Raw genomic sequence first — 24,497 nt, forward strand, 5'->3', positions numbered from 1 at the left:
AAGTGTGCTACCTAACCACAGCCCATAAGGCATAACAATGTACCCAACACCCTAGCCATAGGTGACTCTGTAGTCAGGCACACTGATGTTCCACTCACCAGGTTAAACAAGGAGAAAGTTACTGTCAGCTGCCTGTTGGGTGCCAGGATCCGCCACATAACACATGCACTCAGGTCACCCCACAACAAGTACAAATATGACTCTGTCATTGTCCATGTTGGTGTGAATGACTTGAGACATACCTCCCTGGGCTACTTGAAAAGAGACATGGAGGAGCTGCCTGATCTTGTAGCCCAGGCAGGTATGACCCTAGCCCTGAGTAGCACACTGCCATCACCCAGAATGATACCACAGTACAAGGACAAAATGGTTGACTTCAACAATTGGCTAAGCTTTTGATGTCATTCTAAGGGGATCCAGTATCGGTCTGCCTGGGATGACATGATCAACAGGCCGCGATGCTTTGCCAGAGATGGCTTGCACCTGTCGCCTTTGGGATGCTGGATACTGGCTAAGGCTCTTGCCACCCCTATAGTGCCTTTTTTAGGCAAGGTTCAAATGACAAATTCACCACCATAACTGGTACAAGCAAGCAAAATCTGAGGATAATGCTACTCTATGCTAGAAGTCTAAACCTAAAATGCACTCACTCAAGGTACTCCTTAAAATTGAGAACATCGACATCTGTGCAGTGACAGAGACCTTGCTCAAGGCTCTAGAGAGCACCCCTGCATTACCAGGCTATAATTCATACCACACCTTTCGGCCACCTAACCTGGACCGAAACACTAAAGGCATGTCCATGTTCATTAAGGATATCCACACCTCCAGGCTAGTTGTTCAGCATAATGCATCCGAGATTATCCAAGTGCAACTAACTCTGGGCAAGACCACAGTCCAAATTGTAGCTTGCTACAGATTCCCCACCATGCCTCAGGATTCCCACTCCTCATTTCTTGATACACTGGAAAATATTAGGGTACAACCCAACACCCTAATAATGGACAATGTTAACTACCCCAACATTAACTGGGAAAACTACTCGTATACCAACTCTTGCTCAACGTTTTCTGGAATTCATAAATTCCAGTGCCTTGGATGAGCTTATCTACACCCCCACCAGGGGCAGCAATATCCTAGACCTGGTCATTACCAACATGGGTGACCGGTATTCAACACCAGAGGTCAGTTCCTCTTTGGTCAGATCCGACTGCAAGCAATCACCCTAGACATCCACATCTCGCCCCCACCCCCCATTAGGGAAACCACTGTAAAAGATTTCTCCAAAGTCAGCTTCACGCTTCTTAAGAAAGAAGTGGCAAACTTCACGACACCCATCCAGATGGACAATAGAAGTACGAATCCTACACAAATGCACTTTATAAGCACTTACACAAGTGCATGAATTGTGCTATCCCTAACTGAACCAAGCTGCTATCCTCCAAAAAAAGGAAGCTAATCTGGTCGTCCTCTGCCATAAACAAACTCTACAACAGAAGAAAGAAACTTTTGCAAAATCCCACGATTGGAGGAACTCCCGGGTCAGCCTCAGTAAGAAGCTGAGATCCCTCATAAAATCCTCCAAAGCTAGTTACAAAAACAAAATCGCCACTGTTTCTAAAGACAACCACAAAGCATTATATAGCTATGTCAAGAATCTCAATGGCAACACTCAGATCTGCTCTGAGTTACAGCACAATGGCAGTAAATATACAGAACCAACTGATATTGCCAACATCCTGGCAAATAAGTTCATTGCTAACTTTACCCCCTTTCAACCCCTAAAGGGCCTATCTCTAAACTGGAAGAATGCAGAGTTCCTGTAGTCACAGCTGCACAGGTAAAAAACACACTGTCCAAAGCCAAGAACACAGCATCCATGGGACCTGACAACATCCCAGGCTGTGTTCTACACGAAGTACAGAACGAACTGGCACCCCACCTCAGTACCATGTTCAATCATAGCCTCACCTCAGGCTTTGTGCCCATTGAATGGTGCACAGCGATACTTTTCCCACTCCACAAAGGGGGATCCACCACAGACCCCAGGAACTATCGCCCATTAGCCTGATCTGCAAGGCCATGGAACACATCATCATGGAACTTATAAACAAGACATTGGTAGTCTCCAAACTCTAGACCCCACCCAGTTCAGGTTTATAAAAGGCAGATCATGTCTCCTAAACCTGATAGACTTCTTTGAAGCAGTCACCAAAGCCGTAGATGAGGGTAAGGTGGTTCACACAGTCACCAAAGCCGTAGATGAGGGTAAGGTGGTTCACACAGCCTATCTAGATCTCGCCAAGGCTTTCAACACCATCCCCCACTTTGGAATTATAGAAAAACTCACTAAACTAGGTATAAATCCCTGTGTCACAAGATGGGTTACAAACTGGCTTACTGACAGAACCCACACTGTGAAATTAGCAGACTCCAAATCCAGCTTCAGACCAGTGACAAGTGGAGTACCACAGGGTTCAGTCCTGGGTCCTCTCCTGTTTGGTATCTACTTCTCTGAAGTACACGCTAACACAGAAGGTCTTTGGCTAATGAAGTTCACAGATGACTGCAAACTAGAAGCCATAATCGAATCTCCTAACAATGTGGACATCATCCTACAGAAGAGCCTCACTGAGACAGATGCCTGGTGTCAAAGCCATGGCCTAAAGCTCAATGCCAAAAAGTGCATTGTTTTCCCTTTTGGTAAAAACTCTGTACCCATGAACTACCACAAAGGCGGTAGTCTACTTAACACTGAAAGTGTGATAAGAGACCTTGGGACACAGGTGGACAGTAGTCTCTCCTTTGATAATTACATTGCCACAGTAATCGTGAAATCCTTCTATGTGGCACACCTCATCACAAAAGGTTTCTCATCCAGGAAAAAAAGAGGTAATTTTTCCCCTCTACTCATCACTCATTATACAATACAATTCCCCTTTTGGTATGTACCTCACAAGACATCTGCAACAACTGGAAAGGACACAGAAATACCTCACAAAGAGGATTACTGGCCTCAAACAGATGCCCTATGCAGACTGTCTCAAAAATCTCCAGCTTTACTCCATCGCATATCGCCTACTCGGAGGCAATCTCTGCCCAACATACAAAGCTATGTCAAACTCAGAGCTGTTGAACATGCTCTACTTAAAGGAATCCCAATCCCTCTGAGCAACACACTCTAGGGACCTAAACCTTGTCACCACAATAAACAGAACATGTTGGAGGGATAGATTCCTGTCCCAGAGACTTCCCATACTCTGAAACAAACTACCTATCTATATCAAACAAAGCTCCTTATTAGCACTCTTCAAGAAAAATCTTGATGATTGGATGGGAGATAGGAAATTCACCCCGGGGATCCCTTCTGTGGCTCTGCTCGACAGGGGCACAGGAAAATTATTTCTTGGGTGGAGAAAGTCGGGGTACCTTTTTGGCTAGGCTTATATAGGCCCAGTTGCCTAGTACCTACCTATGAACCTATAACTGAAACTCTGGTGTTTACTGTAAATAGATATTCAGTATTTTAATGTTCTTGTATTATTTATTATTAAATATATTTAAACTTTTCATTGTGGCTGGTCTTTTAGAGAATATGTTAACCTTTGAGAGTATTTGTATTTATTTGGTGGTACTGTGGCCGCTCCTGAAAAACTTGCTGGATTGGTCAAACACTACCATTTGTATTAGTATTAATTTTGTTCAGTATAATTGGGTACTCTTGAAAGATCCTTTAGAGTAACTGGCTTGGAGTGTTCTGGTGATGGTGGATCTACTTTATAGTCTGGAAATAGCTGGTAAATATGTGACGGCCTTTCCTGTGTGTGTGTGTGTGTGTGTGTGTGTGTGTGTGTGTGTGTGTGTCAGCTACTTTGAGCAGCAACATAGACCGGGTGCTGTAGGACTTTGCTTGGAACACTCAGCTGAGGACTCAACTCTACAACTGTGTCAGTGGGGAGTCTTGTTGGGGGCCGAGAGAGAGGGGAAACCAGCCTCCAGACTGAGTGTCTTTCCTTTGTGCTCTTAAGGGAAATTGTGCTTGGTGCAGAGAGGTGCATCTAAAAATTCTGTCTGCATCAATTTTTCTTCCAAGTGAATGTCTGTCACTGGTATCTGTAGTGAGGATTGAGAATCCTTGATCTCTGGCCCAGAGTAGGGGCATCTCAAAGAGAAATTGGGTAGGCTTAAAATGGTCCACTAGGGCAGCTAGCCTAGTACTAACCTATGAAACTTCTGTTGATCATTGTTTAACAGACATGTTTAAGGTAGCAGTTAAACATTTCACAACTTTATCAAACCATTATGAGGGAAACGTTGACTTTGAGTTTAGACAACCTGCAGATACTGACGGAATCTGGTGCTAGCTTAGCTCCGTACCCTCCTTTCCTTTATATTTTTAAATCTCATGTTTTTCTCTGTCACTTCCACACATTGGAGAAACAAAATTAATGAGCGCTGATTATGGTTTGCTTGCTGTATTTTTGATAATTAGAACGTGCACGTTTAGAAGCATCTTGAATAATGGACTAAGCCTGCCTGAGGGAGTGTCTCATTTTCTTCCTTTTTTTGTGCAGATGAGGCTGTAATCCCGTTGGAGGGAGGTGCGAGAACTAAGCTAATGTTGGCCCATCTGATGAGCCTAAACCCTTAATGAGATTGGTTACCATGTTGAGTAGCTGTAGCTCTACTTATGGCTTATTTGGCAAGTGTCATAGCAGCAAAACAATAATGGTGTGTGGGGGACTGGCAGAATAAGAGAAGAAGAGAGCCCATAGAAAAGTTATATTGTAACAATCTGGGCCTTTGATATGGTCCAAATCTGCACTGGAGACAACAAACTAATATCTATAACAAAACATTAGAATGTCCTGCATCGTGATGTTAATTATTTTTCTTAGTGCTTGTTTTTGGCTTCCCATATCTGCTGATCAGCTGTTCCCAAGTGGTTTTCCCCTCCATTGGGTCTACATGACCCACCTTAGCCTCTCCCCTGGGTAATACTGACCCATGCCCAGTGTCATTGAGGATGTCAATGAACTTGGAGCAGCATTACACTGCTGTAGGGGAACATTTTCCCTAATTCCCCAACCACCCTGCTTGCAGCTGGTAGCACTCTGAGGGATGGATGTGCAGTGAGTTTCAGTGTTGAACGGATCATATAAATCTCTCATGGTGGTGTCAGTAGGTATATCTGTACGGGTCTGGCTGTATCCAAGTACTGAGAACTACCTGAAGAATAGAATGTAAGGCATTCAATAGACTGTAATGTAAACAGTGCAAATTGAAGCACTTGCTGATAAACTAAAAATAGTAAACAGAAAGAAAGCATGACCATAACTTCAGAGGTCTTTCATCATTTACCAACTTTATCAGAACAGTAAAACAATGCTAAAATCACCTGAAATATATAGTAGTAAACAAGTCACATGTATAAACCAAGCACCAATCCATGTTTAATAATATAATGCCCATTTGTTAACCAAGTAGTCCCATTGGACATGGTCCCTTATCAGGAATTACCCGGGAGCAATGTCCGGTAATGTGGCTTGCTCAAAGTCACACAGTAGTTCCTGTGGTATAGGGCTTGATTCCCTTAGCCCTTGTTTATCTAAAGATTACAGCCTTAACCATGTGTGCCATCTGCCAGATTAAAGTTTAAATAATGAAACCATTGTAATGTCATTTTGTCGGAGTTTAGCTTTAAAATGCATTTAATAGATATAGTATTATTCAACTTAGGATTAACCCCAGCATTTAACAGGCTCTGCTGTGCCAATTCTTTCTTGTCCAGTAAAGTACTATAATCCCAACCTCTAGGATCCATATTTGACATTCTGACATAACACACTGTTTGTATAAGGCATTATTCATGTTTTTTTTTTCTTGAAATCATAATAGCTTCCTAAATTCTGTTTCAATTTCCACAACATTCTCATTACATGGACAGCTTTGTAGGCAGTACCTAAGTAAATTATGCCTACAAATAAGCAATTAAAATGTTTGGCACAAGATGATTTTTGTGGATTTTGCTTGAATAAAGCAATCATCCCAAGTGTGTTGGTAAATATGAATTCCTTTTAATGTCCAGTGGACAAACACTGAGGCTAACCAACTGTAGCTGCAGTGGGAGGTAATAAACCAAAAATAGCAGTTTCCCACCCTTACCCTTTGAAATCTCCAGTGGGTTTTTAAGACTGAAGTGCCACTAGAAAGGTACCTGAGTAACATGTTGACATTTTTGTTGTTCTTGGATGGAGCAGTGGTGCAGAGGTTTGTGTTATCGCCTCACAGCAAGAGGTTCTCTGGTTCAATTCTCGGTTGGGGTGCCTTCTGTGCAGAGTCTGCATGCCCTCCCTGCATTTGTGTGGGTTTCTTCCGGGTACTCCAGTTTCCTCCCACTTTACAAAAACATGCATCTATAGTGTTTCTCCTTGGGCCTCGGCTGAAAATTGGCTCGCTCCCAGTCTGTCTTTCCCAGTACACAAATGTTAAACAAATAAATATAACCATAAAAGTGTTTATAAGGGATGTGTCTGGAATAGAGCTCAGCTGTTTTTTTTAGCTCCCTTTAAATGGATCCAGGAGAAAATCTCAACTCAAAACAATATTACTTTTTCTACTGAAGAAACTAGTTCTGTTGGTTGCATGATTATTCAGAAGATTTTGCTGAAATGTGATTGCCAAGGCCATCTAACTTTTCATGTAGCAGGGGCAGCAGCCTGGTAGGGAATTATTTCAAAACTGTGAACTTGGCCCTAGTCACAACCTCTGTCACTAGTCTGATATTAACTGATTCCTGGGTGGTGGTGAAGATTCACCTACTTTGCATTCAGAAATGCAGGGGGACAAGGGATTGTGGAGTTGAATCTCATAGTTGGGACAAGAAGGCGATTTCTTGTCAGGAAGGGGCTCATAGATGATGCTGATGCTTTCTTTCCCTATGTGCCTATTTTCATTCAAACTGCTTTTTATTTTGAAGCTGTTGCTTTCTAGTCTGTTACCTTTACAAATTCCAAACTTTCTGTTGTATTTTTGTACAGGAGTACGAAAACTCCATTTTATGTTTAGCACAAATTTGTTCTTCTCTTTTATTTGCTGTGGAACATTTTTAAGAGGTTTCAGCTTGAATGATTTTAACAGGTATATATAGTTTGACTTTTATATCTTCATGGAAGGGCTGAGTTCTAAGCCATGGATGCCTTCTTATGACAGCAACAAAAGCAGGAACTCTGAGTGGGCATGTACTTTATCTTGTCTGCATTTAATGGGATACATCTTGACAGCTCTTAGTTAATTTAGACAGTTTCTCTGTTAAGGAGATATCCTGAAACAGATTACTTGTAGCTCTATATCAGACTAATATAGTGTTATACGGGTCTCGTAATGAATAGCTCTGCAGTGTGAGTGGCCAAAATACACATTTTCTTCAAAATCTATCTAGCTCCCTGCTTTTTTTGTAAGAAGGTATGGTTCACAATGAAGGGGTGATGCCACGCCCTTTTTAGGTCCAAGCTTCATGGAAGCAAGTTCAGCCACTGGGTTGTAAAGATAGTTATGTTCCTCCAGTATGAAACCTATGTTTTGGGAGTAGATGATATGGCATTTGACTGATGTAATTAAAGACATTATGGAAAGAATGGCATTACTTCTAGAGCAGTGGCACAATACAGATTTACTCAGGAGCTAGGCAAATTTATACTTTTATACAGAAAGATTTTTAGATCACCCCTTAGCATCATTTTAAATAAAGGAACTTTTTATCACCAAAGTAAACATCTTCTGAAGTGGAACTCAAAGAAAAGAACCTTTATAATCATCTATATTGAAACCTAAAGTAGAAGACATCTGAGCTGAGTTAGTCAATTTATGGTAATTATCCTTCCCCTTAGAAACTGAAGGTGGAGAGGTGTTGTCCATCTACTTTTTTTTGCATAGCTGTCTCAGAAGTAGATGGTTTGGGATCAGCCCAGATAATAGATGGCAACCTTCTGCACTAAGTTAAAATATTCCTCTGCTGTTCTTTTTATAACGGACAATGAAAGGTGCCTCTGACAACCAAGAAACAAATGATCGACTCGTAGATGCCAGAACCTCTGCCATTCAGAAGTCAGACATCATTTTGTTAAGGGATGGTCTGTTTGGTCTGTTCTTATTCTGGTATCTACTCTGCTACTGTCCCCAACATATTACTAAAGGCAGCAAACAAAGGGAGCAGGAGAAACTGATCTACTTCAGTAGATTGAATTACCATGCTATCGAAGACCTGAATCACGAGACCGAATGACTGAACAGGCATTTCTCTGAAATCTCAGAATATAATATGCTTGAATATGACATTAATTGCTACTAAACCATAGAGCAGTAGTTAGATTATTTAAGGGTATGTTCCTTTAAGTCCATGTACGACGTACTGAGAAAAAAAAAAACTTGCAAGAGTACAGGATGTAATGTACGACAATCCTGGTATCATAGGAGCCATATATGAAACAACCAAATCCCAAAAAGGGAAAGATGTCTTAATTTTGGAAGGTTACCTATACCACCTGGAGAAATCCTACAAATCGAAGGAAATATTAGGCCTGTAAGTAAAAGTCCAGAGATAAATGTAGGGGCAGAGCTGTTACTATTTGTGTTACAAATGGAGAAGAGTTGTGTAAGTCCGTAGCTCAAAGTCATTCAGGAGATCCTTGAGAAATACAAAAGTATACCATTTGTAGTGAGGACTGAGTTGTCAAGGGATATTCCTTGTTTGATTGTGGATGATGTCATGGCCTCCACCTCCTTAGATTTTGCAGCAACCATGCCCAGTAGGAAAGTTATTGCAGCAAATTACTATAGTGAGATGAAGGGATATAGCCGGTGTTTGTGCCAAATGTTTAACATTGCATAGTATAGATGTAAGTTTATTTCTATTAAAGGATGGGTTATTCCTAGAGAAAAAGTCTTTTGACCCAGTCAGTAATGCTACAGTTGTAGTATTTACAACTATAAACAACCTGTTTGATTTATGCAGAGCATCCATATGGTTAATGGATGGGACCCACTTCTGTAAAGGCACGATTTGTAGACAGCTGTGCAGTATCCACGGCATGGTTAAATACAATGGATATAGTAAATCGGTGCCTTTGTTGTTTTCCCTAATGTCCAAAAAATCTTTAAAAGCCTACAATATAATGTAGCACTGAGTGTTTGATTTGCTTACTGCACAAGGGTTTGAAACTAATTTAAAGTACATTCTGTGTGATTTTGAAATTGCCGCAATGAAGAGCGTCAGGTTGAACATAAATGGAGCTGTGTCCAAAGGATGTTTCTTCGACTTTGGACAGAACATATGGAGGAAAATTCAATCACTAAATCTAGCTGCACTATATAACTCCTCTGTATGGTTTCAACTAGTAGTTAAAACTTTGGCGGTTTTAGCATTTTTACCCGAAGAGGACATACTACCTGCTTTTCATATTATATGTGACAATTTTCCTGCTGAAGATAGACAAGTATTTTTCTGACTGGTACCTGCTTAGGAAGCCTAGAAAATGTACTACTCATAATAGTGCAGTGGCTAGATTTCCACCATTATTTCCTATCTGGTTTTGGAATGTTTGGGAATTGAACACACTGTTCTTGCCTCAGACACAAAATTCAGTTGAAGCATGGCATAGCGCCTTAGCTGTTTATTGGGAAAACATGTCAAAGATTTATCTGTCATGACATTTACACTAGCAAGAGAGCAGAACAGGGTAGATGAATTCTGTATCTGTATGTCTGCAGGATGTCCACCGTCACCTAAAAAATGTAAATTATTACAGAGGCACAGTCAATTTGAATATGTGTTACAGAACAAAGCTAACTATTCTACAGCTGAGTTTCTTAAAGCAATAGTTACATTGCTAAAAATGTAAGCAGCTAGTCATATGTGTGACAGAAGGTGTATTCACATGTAATCAGTGTTTAATTAACATTATCTTCACTAGGGAATACGGGATGTACAGTTGAAAACAGTTCTGTTGTACAAGTAACTGCTGGACACACAAGTGAAATTATAATGGGAAGCACATGAGAAAGAGTGGTGTTGTGCATGTATCTGTTGGAAAGATTTCAGATTATCACAGGTGTCGGAAGCGGTATGTCACGTCACATCTTGGCTTGTTATTTTGGTCTTTTGGGATTCAGAATAGTGTGCATGTGATTTCAGTATAGTGTGGTTTGGCATCATAACATTTCGGCATTTTGCATTTTCAGTGTACTGGTCTCGAGAGTCTGGTCTTCGGCCTAATAGTAATTCGATCTACTAAAGTAGATCTGGAGAAACAGCCTGAGGATTGAAGATCTCATCTGGACAGCTGGTGACTGATGCCCAAGGAAGGAGTGTTTTAGCCTGTCAATTTAAAATGCTTCCTCGGCTCAAACTTTTTCAGTTTAGATTTTTGAACAGAGGCAGGCTTATCCAAAATGATCTCTTCCTTCTTGAAGTCCCATGAAAAGATATGGGATGTTGGGAGATTAACTTGAGAAGACTTTCACCTTTGAAGTAGGTGGATGGGGCTTTATTTTAGTGGTTATGGCACCACTGAGAAAAATGGGTATGGCACCACTGAGAAGAATAGGCTTCAGAGTACCCATGGCTTGCCCCCTTTGAAATTTTCAAGTGGTTCAGTGTATTTAACATTTTTGGCTTTGAGCACCCCCTCCAACCCCAGCTTCTTACTTTTAGTTTGAATCTTCTAATTTTATTTGTATAGAACCCAAGAAGTAGAAGTAGCAAAAGAAACGCCCTGTAAATTTCTTGTGTTCTACAAAAAGCTATAAGATGTTCTACTCACCTGGTTAATGTCTCTGTTGAAAGCAGCACAAGTTACATAATTATTAATAATGTGGTCTTCTCCCCATACAAAGTAAAATTTGAGATTGGCATCTTTTGGAAAAACGTAGATGTTTTCAATAAACAGCTTTGTTTAGTCTGCTGACTGACCAGCCATTTTTTTATGCTGATGGCACTGATCAGTGCAAACCAGTTGTATCTTTACTACAGCCCCCTGCCACACCTGTGCATACAGCCCCCTACCACACCTGTGCATATGTAGCTCATTTCTCATATGCACTTCTGAGATTTGGATGTATATGAAATATTACATGAATTAACTAGAGCTGTATTCTTCCATTCACTGGTGAAAATACATTTGTTGTTGTCATTGCAATGCATTATACAGAAAGGCAGAAAGGAGTAGCTGAAGGCTATTTTCACCTACATTTCTTTGCTTCTACTGACTTACAGTTCTTGTAGTGACTGCTTAACATTCCAGCCTATGGCCTCTGCTTCTGTTTGACCCGCACCTCTGTAAGTGCTTTTCTCTGTTGTAACAGGTATTGCCTGTTTTTGAGGAAAGTTAAAAAGCATGTTCAATGATATTTACATGGCCTTATTAGCAGCTACAAGTTGTGTGCTAGACATTTTATGGTCGAATGCACTCTGTTGAAACTTAATTGAATACCTATTATGTGCTTATTATTAAAATGGAAAGCTGAAATATTGTTTTCAATACTTGTAGATGAGCGGTTTGGAAGAACGTGTGAAGCAACTAGAGGGAGAAAAGGCTAAAGCTGAAAAAGAACAAAAAAAGATCCGAAATAAAAATGAAGAACTAAATAAAAGGTGGGAACCTCTGAGTCCCAGATTAATCAATGCGTTTAGTTTGATTGTACTGAAATTATTTTAGAAATATTATTGACATTTCTGTTCTACTTTTAACAGTTTCCTTTCCCCCCACTAAATCCAGTTTGGCTTTTCAAATGATCAATAATCTTCATGATTACTATCTACCTGAGTACCAAATATGCCTTTTTCTTTGTTGTCTAGTTAAATTTATCTGGTCAGTTTTCCAGTCTTATTTTTATTGTGGGTTTCATCTCTTCCAGCTGAGGATCTCCATGATCTCTCTCATTATTTGTTTGTAGCCACTTTCCAGCTCCTGCAATCCATGTGGCCTTCATTTGGCAAAAGGAAGGTAACAGTAAGGATTACAGTCATCTGTACTGTTACCCAACAAATCAGTATGTTTATTGCATGGGGAGATGTGCATAATATATTAGTTGCACGATGCTGACCACCTGTAAATTCCAATTCTCCTACAGGATACTTCAGTTGGAAGAACAACTAGAGGAGGCAAGATTCAGCTCCAAGGCAGCACTAGAACAAGAAAGTAATCGACAACGGACCTTGTTCCTTATATCTGAAAGAAAATGGCGAGTAAAACTAGATGTACAGAATACAAGGTATTGCTATAAAAATGTTCAGTTTTTACATCGTGGCTCAAATGTCAAGATATATTATTTATAGTTCATTCAGTATTTAACTTTTCTTATTTTAATTTCATTTTCCATATCTAGCCTGGACGTCCTAGAGAAACATGGCACATGTCTCCATAACATGTGCTACACTTGTTTTATAAGTAGTCTGCTAATATGCAGAGCATCTCTCTTGTGAATTATGAGTTGTGCCAGACCAAAAATCCATGGTGTTGCAGTTAGAGTTGCAAGCTCAGTTTGATTGTTTGTGTAGATCTCATCAGACTGCAGTTTGTATCCACCTGTATGGCATAGACTGCAGCCCTGAAAATGAAATCTACTTTATGACATCACTCATGCCTTACTTGTTTACGTTTCCATATCATAAACTAGTCTCCAGTATCCTGTGTAACTAGTCTCCAGTATTCTGTGTAACTAGTCTCCAGTATTCTGTGCAAGTCTTCTGCTTCACAGTTCAATTTCTTGCCCACCCCAGCTTGAACAAACATTCCACATGCATACTATTCTTATTAAAATATTAAGTAAAGAAAATCATCATCATGTCACTTCATGTGTTAAAAACTTGCCATGCACAGACATTGTACAGTGTCCCAAATCATTGTAATTTAGCCCATTTCCCTGGTAGGCACTAAGTGGGCTTTTGTAGGAGAGACAGTTTGTGTCAATGTAAAGAGTAGACTTTGACACATTGATTGGCACTACATCTCCTATGGTATGTTGAGAAAAACATTCATGGTTTGATTATAGCAGACGGTAAAGTAGTGCAGAGGGTAAATAAGACCTGTTTTGTGACATAAGAGCCTTTATCCCTGTGGTAGACTCACTGAAGTTGGTTATAAAATAGTAATGAATGTAACTGGACTGCGTAAGTGAAGTCTGTAGATGAGAAAGACTTTCTCTTTGTTTTAAATTGATGTGTAAATAGTTTGGTGTTGGGTGCAGGGTAAACTTGTAATATGGTATAGTTTCTTGGATACACAAGACAGCAGCTTATTTATTAAAACTAAGGATAGCCTTGAAATACACATGGTCTAGTTTGCTGCCTTTGTAAAGGGGGAGTTCTAATGTGAAACAGTTGTGTTGTCAGTGAGCAGACCTATACTACTGTAATAAGTAAATGTGAAAAGACTGCTTGTCGTAATGTTTATACCATGAAACATATGCCCAAATAAAAATGTATGGTGACATTCTCCGTCTCCAGATGAATATAACTACAGGAGTTTATCAAGAATGTCCCCACTCTTCTTTCTTCTGTGTTTTATCTGTTAATCCTCTGCCCTTTTACTTTGATGAGAATCTAGAAAAAAAATTACATTGATCAGACAATGGATTATTCCATTTGCCTACTCTGATTACTTAAATGAAATAGACAAGATTGAGCAAATGTTTTATATGTTCTGCTTGTATTGGGTTAAAGGTCAATTATCTTAAATTAGAACATTTCATACTTTATTACTTTAGTCAAGATCTTGTTGAATACATAATTCTGGTACTCTACCAGTTTATGTTCTTGGGTATTGGTTTCTACAGATTTACAGAACTTAATTGATAGTATCTATAATGCATACCTTTATTTAACTCAGACAAGACTTAAGTAATATTAATAATAATAATAAACCCTTGGAAAGAGTTATGGTCCCACCACTGCCAAACAATGTGATGTATGATGGACCCACCACTCCGAACCAATATGTGATGTCCCCATGCTGGGCCAGTAATCAAGGAGGCTGAATCCTCACCACTGACACTGGAGAGAGGTATGTGCACTTGGAATATAAATGGATACACTCAGTCTTTCAGGATGCAGACTTATCTGCATCAAGCACAGTTTCCCTTAAGATTACACAGGGAACACACTTAGCCCGAGGTCTGAATTTCTTATAACTTGTCTCCTTTCAAGTCCCCAGTAAGACCTCCTCACTGGTACAGCTGTAGGGTTAGGTCCTCAGCTGAGTGTCCAAGCCAAGTCCTCCAGCACTATCCCTGTAAACCCAGTGCTTCATGTCCCTGCCCCAAGTAGCTGACACACATACACAGAGATGTGATTTTTCAAAAACACGAAAAAAAGAAATTACAAAAAAATCAACAGGAGCTGTAGTACTGATGAAAAATTTAATGTGTTCTGGTACCTTGGCAAAAAAGCCTTCTGAAGGCTTTCTTGCCAAGGTACCAGAACACATAAATTTTTTTCAGCAGTACTTCAGCTCCTGTTTTTTTTTTTTTTTTTTTTTTTTTGATTTTTCACACATACACACACACACGCACACGCACATACACACACACACACCTGGGAAAAACTGGCACAGATTTACCTGCTCTGCCCCCTTCTGCGTAGACGCTCTTCAATCAGCTACTCTAAGGCCCTACAGGTATCCATACAAATGGTAGTAGTTGACCAAAATGGCTAAGCCTTCTAAAGTGGCCCATACAGTGTCACCAAATAAATATAAGCACTCTGAAAGCTTAAGTATTTTCTACAAGGACCAACCACAATAAAAGTTTTAAATGTATTTAATAATAAATAATAAAACGGCATGAACATACTGAATATATATTCACAGTAAACCACAGAGTTTAGATCACAGGAAATATTGAAAAGAACATCGATGGACAGATTCAGACAAATAAAGAAAAACATTATCTAAACTATGCTTCACTATTTCCTGACTAATCTAAAATAATTACTATTCCCTAGTTAAGTTACTTAGTACTGCAAAGCAAGATGCTATGGGTGAGGGTCTTTCTAGTCAGGTTCCCCAAAACCGAATACTCCCCACTCTGAGATTACTCCCTGTAAAATATATCCAAGATGGCTTGCAGAATGACCTCATCTGGTTACCTGACTCTAGATTCTCACAGTAACCCCCTTTGAAGCTGAGACAGGAATTTAGCATATACAGCTACAGTACACTGTGGCAGAGCCTGGGGCTTCCCTTCTTTATACTGAGCTAATGAACAAAGGCTTCTTCCAGACCTAATGTTTCCAGTCCTATTCAGCTGTTTTAATGGGTTACATTTCCCTTATTTTTCTTAAAATAAGCCAGCCGGTTAACCCTTGCTGTCCCAGTATCCTATATTAAAGCATATACATTTAATTCAGTTACAATAATACATGCACATTTTTTTCCATTCCAGCAGGGTGCACTATTGGTACATTTTAACACAAGCAAACCTCACAAATACATTTTTAGCACCAGCATCTGTACAAATCAGTTTGATATACAAATGACATATAATTATTTACAAAATTCCAGCTAGCTGTGCTGGCTAAGTAAGGCACATATACACTGCCTTACTTCACCTGGCATGGCTGGCAGTACCCTCTATCGTCACAACCCTAAAAAGAGAGAAATATCTCAGATTAATGTTCAAATTGTGTTTTGCCTTTTTTCATCTTTCCACTGCAGTAAACATTGATCGTTCCCTTTCAAACTTAGTACATTTTTTTTCACATTTTTATGGTGGCTTGATTCTACTCAAATACCCGGGGCTGAATTAACTGCAGATAGGGTCAGTTTACGTTAAGACTACCTGATGTGAGAAAAATATGCTGTATTTTAAACTTGCACATGAGTTATATTGAAACAATTTGTGATATACAAAATTTTAAGAAAACATAGTTTTGGTTGCAAAGTATTCCAGTAGAGCAGCCTTTGCTGATTTAGTGTAATATTACTGATATAAGTCTTATGATCCATGCTTCAAGACCTTCTGTACCTAGTTCAAATCTACAGTGTACCATGGTTTAGACCCATTATAGAGTACAACGCCCCTTTTGGAATGTACCTCACAATACATCTGCAGCAGCTGGTAAGGCCACAGAAGTACCTCACAAAGAGGATTACTGGCCTCAAACAAATGCTCTACACTGACTGCCTAAAATAACTCCAGCTTTACTCTGTAGCATATCGCCTACTCCGAGGTGATCTCTGCCCAACATATAAAGCTATGTCAAACCCAGAGCTGTTGGACATGCTACACCTAAAGAAATCCCAATCCCTCCGAGCTGCATGCTCTAGGGACCTAAACCTTGTCACCACAATAAACAGGACATGCTGGAGGGATAGATTCCTGTCCCAGAGACTTCCTATACTCTGGAACAAGCTACCCATCTATGTCAAGAAAAGTAATTCATTAGCACACTTCAAGAAGAATCTTGATGAGTGGATGGGAAATAGGAAATGCAGCCCGGGGATCACTTCTGTGTCTCTGCTGGACAGTGGCACAGGAAAATAACTTTATTTGGTGGCGTAAACTATGGAACCTTGCTGGCTAGGCTTACGTAGGCCCATGGGCCGATAGCCTAGTTACCTACCTATGAACCTATGAAACATTTTTCTTCTTTATTCATTTTTTTCTACCCAACAGCAGAACAATTAAATAAGTCATTTAAATTAATAAGCATGATAATATTTTGCAAATTTCTCAGATTAGATGAATATTTGACCAGCAAGGTTCTCTGTGTTTTCTAATCAATTCCATAGTAATTGTATACAGAAGAAGATCTTTATTGTTAATATACAAAATCATTTAACATAGCCACTTACAAAATTGATGAACAAACTTGGCAACATTTTCTATCACAACTTTTGGCTCTGCTTTAAACCCATTTTGCTGAACATGTGTCTCTACACAGTCCCTCAGGTCAGCTAAAATATTTTATGTCAGACATCACCAGTTTTTTTGTCTTATGGGATAAAACTGATGGTTTATCCTGGCATTGTGGGTTTTCTCCTACAATTTTTTTTTTTATTTCTTTTTTGGTAAAAATGTGTCAAAAATGTATTTCATTGCCACAAATGGTTTGGAATACAATTGCTGTAACTTGTGCATCACTGAAGAACATGCTTATGTCATTAAGAAATGTACAGGTTTGTTACATGTATAGTAATTAATCACTATATTATTTTCAACTGGAAAGACAGTCCACACACCCTTTTCCCTTACAAGAATGAGTTTGTCTTTTGTCAGTGATAGTGGTAATTTAAATGGGTTTGCCAGAACTTGTAATGCATATTTTTTTTCTTTCTATCATAGTTCTCTCTTCCCTGATGTTAAGTATTGAGCGCTGATCACTTTCTTTTCTTCCTTTTTTATTTTACACACATTTTTTATTTAATGTTTTGTAAAATGTTGAAAAAAAATTAAAAAACAAATTTTCAGATACTTAAGTGTTTCTTGACGTAATGTTTTCTCCATGTCTGTAGTAAATAGGGTATGCATACTCAAAAGGCCTTTGTGAAGTATTGAAGGTAACGTTGCTGCTACTGCTGACCAGTAGATGGCAGTCAAACATCGTTTTGAGAAGATTGCCAATCACTACTTGGTCTCAAGCACTCACTGGAAGTGCACATAAGAGCTTGCTGGGACTTCGGCTTTATGTATCATGCTTTCGTGAGCCATTTTTTTCTTGGTTTTAACGTATTCTTATAATTTAGGGCCAAGGAGACCAGAAAATCTGATGCCGAGGCATTGTGGGTAGGCAGACTTCATCCTAAAATTTACATATATACACACACACACACACACACACACGCATATATATATATATATATATATATATATATATATATATATATATATATCTGTGTCACATCATGGAGTGAAAGAAAGCCTTGGTTATTGTCATCTTGCTCACTCTCTGAGCAGTAACAACAAACAAAAAAAAAAAATCAGTCCAGAGGATTTGGAAAGCACCCTAGATTTTATATAATAGCAGGTTATTGTCAAGGACTAGATTTAATGATGAATGAATTATTCCATCAAGAATCCTTTTTAGTGATTTAATATTTATATCCATAAATTTAAGGATAAAGAACAACATTAAGTGTAGGAAGGCCAACAATAAATATAAATTTAAAAATCACAGTGTTATGTTTGAACCACAGTAGTGGACAGGTTATTCTTATGGCTCCTTCATGTGGGTCTTTTTGTTGTGCAGGTCAGTATAATTACTGATTGTGACACATAAAGGGTGCAGATGCATATTAATCAGTTATGTACCATCAGGCCTTTCTTTGTGGACATGGCTAAATAAAGCTAAAATGCTTAGGAAGAAGTTGGTAGAGTGAAATATTTTCGTTCTTGATTTAGTTTTCACTAGGCAGCCTTGATTTAAATGTTACATTTCTTAAGACAGCATACGTAAAATGTTTGCTGTTCTCTATTTCACAGATTGCAAGAGTTGCAAGAAGAACGTTCTCATTTTTCTTCCGCCGTTGGTCCACTCAGGGAACAAAACAGAAAGCTGGAAAAGGTCTGCATCAATTTATGGTATTTTCTTGTTTTTACAGATGAAAAGTCAGTATGGATTGTTAGTGTTGTGTTACATGTCTTTTTTTTTTTTTTTTTAAGAACACCAGTCTTACTTTCAGGGTTTTACAATACCTGTGACATGGGTATGGCATTGGACTCTGTCCACTTCACGCATTATATGGTGAAGATTACTGGAGAATGATTAATTTTTTCCATTGTGAGATTTGCAACTAACTCAGCAAAGCAATCCCCACCCTGCGCTGCTCACTTCAGCAAATGAAGTGGGTTCCCCGATGAGCCACACTGTCCCCCTTTACTGAATAATAAACCTTCCTGGTGATGAATGTACACTGTGCACATCAGGATTCAGTATCAAGCCCCCAATGTCTACTTAACCTTATGGCAACACCAGGTTCTGAAATTGCTTCCAGTCTGTTGCTTGATAGGTTATTAAAGTCCTTCAGTCATTGTTGTGGCCTTTTTAGGCAAATGAAATTATATTTGGAAAAGCCTTATGGTCACTGGTTATTGAAATTTCTATGAAATCCTTTATTACTGGACAAATTATTATAGGTTCATAGGTGGGTACTAGGCTATCGGCCCAAGGGCCTAAGTAAGCCTAGCCAACAAGGTTCCCTGGCTTACGCCACCCAAGAAAGTTATTTTCCTGTGCCCCTGTTATGCAGAGTCACCGGAGTGATCCCCAGGGTGTGATACCTATTACGCATCCACTTATCAAGATTTTTCTTGAAGAGTGCTAATGAGGAACTTTGCTTGACATAGATGGGTAGCTTGTTTGAGAGTAAGGGAAGTCTCTGGAACAGGAATCTATCCCTCCAGCATGGCCTGTTTATTCTGGTGACAAGGTTTAGGTACCTAGTGTGCAGCTTGGAGGGATTGGGATTTCTTTAGGTTTAGCATGTCCAACAGCTCTGGGTTTGACATAGCTTTATATGTTAGGCAGAGGATCACCTCGGCGTAGGTGATATGCTATGGGGTAAAGCTGGAGTTTTTTGAGACTGTCAGTGTAGGGCATCTGTTTGAGGCCAGTAATCCTCTTTGTGAGGTACTTCTGTGGCCTTTCCAGCTGCTGCAAAGTCATATTTGTATTTGTTGTGGGGTGACCTGAGTGCGTGGTTTATGTGGTGGATCTTGGCACCCAACAGGCAACTGACAGTAATCTTCTTGTTTAGCCTGGTGAGTGGGACGTCAGTGTGCTTGACTATAGAGTCACCTATGACTAGTGTGTTGGTTATGTTGTTTTGCCTTATTGGCTGTGGTTGAGTGGTACACTGAGTCTGTGGGCTATGTGTCATTTGGGTTGTGTTGGGGAGGGTGGAGGTTGCTTGCATTTCTGCTTTGGAAGTCTCTGTTGCTTGAGCAGATTATTATTGAGAGCCTCCGCCAATGTTTCTATGTGTGGATTTTGGTGGTGTAGATTTAGTGAGACTATGTGATGAGTGTGGTGTGGTGCAAGTGTTTACCTTCTCCTCTTGACTGTCAAGTTCAGTCTTCATTGGAGAGAGCATTACCTCCAGCTTGGCTAGATAAGTGCATCTCTCACAGGTTGTAGTGTTGGGTGGTAGGAGGAGAGGGTTGTCTGTGTACATTAGGCAATTTCTACATTGCCCCAAGATGCCCAGATTCATCAGATAGACAGGAGAGAACACTGGGAGCTGACCCTTGGACATGCCTGAATAAAAAACTATTTTCCTCTAGATAAGTGAGTGCAAGAGCTGTTTTTCTCTAAGCAAGTGAGGAAAGTAAGTACCAAAACTGTTTTCCTCTAGGTAATGAGGAAGGTTGAGTGCTGTAGTAATTAGTAGGTTATTTAGTGCTTACAAGTTCTGAAAAAGTGCTGATCACGAATAAGCAAATTCAAGTGCTAAAACTAAGAATCTGTATCTGGACTAAAGTAGTTACAGGAAAGGGGGGAAGCAAGTGCAAATGTGGGCTTTTAAATCAGAAAGTTGAGAGATATGGAAAAACTGCCCAAACGGCCAATAGCTACAATTTCTGGGCCAGAAACACTCCTTACGTGGTAGATAACTTAATAGCGCTTACAACTCCCACTGATAAGCTAGAAGGCTTTCCTCCAACACAGAAAGCTTGGGTGAGGTGGGGCTCAGAAGCTTACATACAGTCCTGGATACAGCAAATCTGAATCTGGACTACACTAGTTACAGGAAAGTTATATATATTTTTTATTGTATATTATTTATATGTATATATATATATATATATATATATATATATATATATATATATATATATATATATATACATACAGAAAAGTAGCTAAAACAGCGGTAAAAACAATTCAAATGTAGTGCAAGCTAGCACACTTGAGTATGTAGCAATGTTAGACCAAACAGTTTAAAAAATGCAATTAAATTAAAAATTACTAAAAATAAGTGCAGAAGGAGTCTATTAGGTAGAAAGGTAGAATGAGGTAAAGAGATGGGACTGGGGGGTGTGTCCCAGATCAAATCTACAGTGGGGGGCGGGCAACTGCAAAAGCCTCCAACTTTAAACAACAATACAGGAATAGGGAGGGTGAGTATGGGAAAACCAACACCTTCAGCAGAGCTCTTGGAAAAACTGTACAGTGAAGCAAAAATAACAGTGCACAACTCTGAAGTCAGCCAGCAATGATATAAAATTAGTTAAACAACAATTACTAGTACACAACTCTGAAGTGCCAGAAAAATATACTCCGCTCTGTATATCTCCAGATAGTTTGAAGAGCACTCTCTCAGGACACAGGAAGGCTCCAGCAATGATATCTATGTATAAGGATTTCCTGACTACTGTGGCAATGTGATCATCAAACGAGGGACTTCTGTCCACCTGGGTCCCTAAGTCTCTTATCACACATTCGGCGTTAAGTAGACTGCCGCCTATGTGGTAGTTTATGGGTACAGAGTTTTTACCAAAGGGGATGATAATGCACTTTTTGGCATTGAGCTTGAGGCCATGGCTCTGACACCAGGCATCTGTCTCAGTGAGGCCCTTCTGTAGGATGTCCACATCATTTGGGGACTCAACTGTGGCTCCTAGTTTGCAGTCATCTGCGAACTTCATTAGCCAAAGTCCTTCTGTGTTAGCCTGTACTTCAGAGAAGTAGATAAACAGGAGAGGTCCCAGGACTGAACCCTGTAGCACTATACTTGTCACTGGTTTGAAGTCAGATTTGGAGTCTGCAACTTTTACAGTGTGGGTTCTTTCAGTGAGCCAATTGGCAACCCATCTTGTGACATAGGGATTTAAATCTAGTTTACTGAGTTTATCTATAATTCCAGAATGAGGGATGGTGTCGAAAGCCTTGGCGAGGTCAAGATAGGCTGTGTGAACCACCCTTTTCTTGGATAAGAATGTTCCTGTATCCTTTTCCACCCTTTTTACTGATATCCAGGGTGCTTCTGAAGATTCAGAAGGAATCCCCCAAGATTATTGTTGTATTAGGCCTAGTTATCTAGCATTTAGTACTGCTGTCATTTTTATATTAAAATCTGTGTTTGTTAAAGATGGTATAATCTCTGACTGTTTAGCAGGGTCATTATGTGGTTCTATACCAATACATTTTATTATACCAATTTAGAAACTTCATCACTCTGATTGCAGTTTTTAGCTATCTGCCTTATCTCCTTGCTGGTTTTGTAATCCTGATTTTTTTTGTGATTTACTGTTACAAGATATTTTGATTCCTTTTAGCATTCATGAAGAAGGCTGTCTGAAAACTGACTAGCCTCCTGCTTGCTCCTTGTCATTTTGATCACTTGACTTTAGTTCCTTTGATTTCTTTTAGATATAGAAAATGGAAATCAGCTGATGAAATTAAAAATGTACTTGTTTTCACTTGCTCTGCGCAGGAATGTCCTTTGGTTAAGGGTTATCTAGCACCACTGGGAACAGTGGTACTCGCTGCCTAACAGAGATATCTCTGGAGGAGAGTACGGAAATGCTTGCCCCCCCCCCCCAACCAGACTCTTATCTAAAAATATTTTTTTAAACACAAGGTTAATTCTGAATATGGCAGGTATTGAGTCTGGTTTGATCTATAATGCTGATATGACATTATTGTGAAGACCTAGTTAAGTGAAAATTTCAGCATGCATTTTAAGGCATCCAGATATACTTGTCTGGCATATACCATGACTGTGACTGGTGCTGTGATTACTGTTGCCCCAGGTTGTGTATGATACCGGTTCTGTGGTGAAATTTTTAAATTCTTGTCTCATGTCGTTTATGACCCCAATTTGTCACATGGCAGGAACCAATATTTAACAGTGAGCTGCAATAATTTTAAAGACAGGGACGAAGGGCACACTTTCCCAATAATGATTTTAGTCTGAAACTACGTTATAACAAAAAAACTGAAGTAAAAACAATAGTTTTGTATCTATTGAGATATCTGCCACATTAGATAGTCTGTCTGAATGTGGTTTTCAAATGGTTAACAGGTTGCACAACCCATCTTGTCTTGCTGTTCAAACTTTTCCCCCAGATTGTGAGGAGGTTCATAGGAGATTACTAGACTGAGGGCTCTTAGTCAGTATAACCTGATTTTACCCAAAATATGGCCCCCTAGGGGCTTGAGGATGACATGGGATTGTACCTATGCCTTGGGTATCTTACAGATTGCCCCGGACATAGGCTCTACCCCAGGTGTGAATTTGCAATCCATTGTCTATTGATCCAAACTGCATTTGAAGAAGGCCAGGGAAAGGTTGTGCTTAACATGAATAGGAACCCTGTCCCAAAGAAGGGGTAATCTCTGAGATATGTATCTGTCTGTCCATCATATTTTGTTCGAATTGCTGACTAAGGTTAGTTCCCTAGTTTGAGGGACCCTCGTGCTGTTTGACTTGTGGATGTGTAGCAGCTCCATCAGGGCTGGATTTGTGAGTGCCTTGTAGCTCAGGCATTAATAGTTGGTAGGATGTGGAGTAAAGGGATAAGGCCTTTAGTTTAGTCTAACTGCATAGGACGCATTTACACCTTTTATTTTCTTTGTGAGGAACCTCTGAGCTCACTACAGCTACTGTAAGTGCCTAGTCAAGTACATGCCAAATGGTACATTGTACTTTATTGGTCTAATGAGGGCTGAGTACAGCTGGACTTCAGTTTCCTTGGATCTGAATGCTGTACCTTAACTTATAAGTTGTGCCACTGTGGACACATCGTGGTCAAAGTTCAGGGTACTAGCTATCTGTCTACCTAGATCTCTCACCTCTGAATCTACTGTTAGAGGTGTGCTATTGATGTTGTAATTTGAAGGGGTATTTCACTTCCCAAAGTGTATGGTAATGCATGTTTTCGCATTTAGTTTTAGGCTAAGGTTCTGGCACCAATCATTTGTCCAATTTAGACCCTCCTAAAGAGATATCTGCATCATTGGGAGATTCAGTGATTGCCCGCAGTTTGCAATTGTTGGCAAACTGTCATACAGAGACCTTCCACATTAGCCTTGACTTCAGAGATGTACATTCTAAACAGGACTGGTTCCAGCACTGATCCTGTGGCACACCACTAGTAAATGGTCTCTTGCTGAAACTAGATTCACCCACCTTAACTATGTGTCCTGTCTGTGAGCCAATTGGCTACCCATTTGATGACCTAAGAATTTATGCCCATTTTTTGTGAGTTTATTTATAATACCTGAATGGGGAATTGTGTCAGTTGGCCAGGTCGAGGTAGGCAGCATGTACTGTTTTACCCTCATTCGTGGCCTTGGTGACTTTCTCAAAGAAATCCACCAGATTCAGTAGGCATGACCTGGCCTTGATGAAGCTGAATTGGGTCATGTCCAGTGTTTATTGGTTTCCTATGGCATTATTTATTGAACTCATGAATATTCTTTCCATGGCCTTGTATGGTAAGACTAGTTAAACTTATGGGTGTGTAATTTCTTGGGTCAGTAGATGGTGCCTCTCTAT

The 24,497-nt window shown here is 39.7% G+C and overlaps 1 protein-coding gene across 1 annotated transcript in view; it reads left to right on the plus strand.

Annotated features, from left to right (window-relative positions):
- Positions 1 to 24,497, plus strand: part of LOC122814518 (rab11 family-interacting protein 4-like) — a 319,471-nt gene that overhangs the window by 194,341 nt on the left and 100,633 nt on the right. Inside the window, exons 5-7 of the mRNA XM_044087093.1 lie at positions 11,547 to 11,650; positions 12,130 to 12,270; positions 18,478 to 18,559. Of these exons, the coding sequence (XP_043943028.1) occupies positions 11,547 to 11,650; positions 12,130 to 12,270; positions 18,478 to 18,559 (327 nt within the window). The remainder of the gene's footprint in view (positions 1 to 11,546; positions 11,651 to 12,129; positions 12,271 to 18,477; positions 18,560 to 24,497) is intronic.

Source organism: Protopterus annectens, chromosome 1.part1 (genome assembly GCF_019279795.1).
Source record: "Protopterus annectens isolate FY-2018-M chromosome 1.part1, PAN1.0, whole genome shotgun sequence".
Lineage (NCBI taxonomy): Eukaryota > Metazoa > Chordata > Ceratodontiformes > Protopteridae > Protopterus > Protopterus annectens.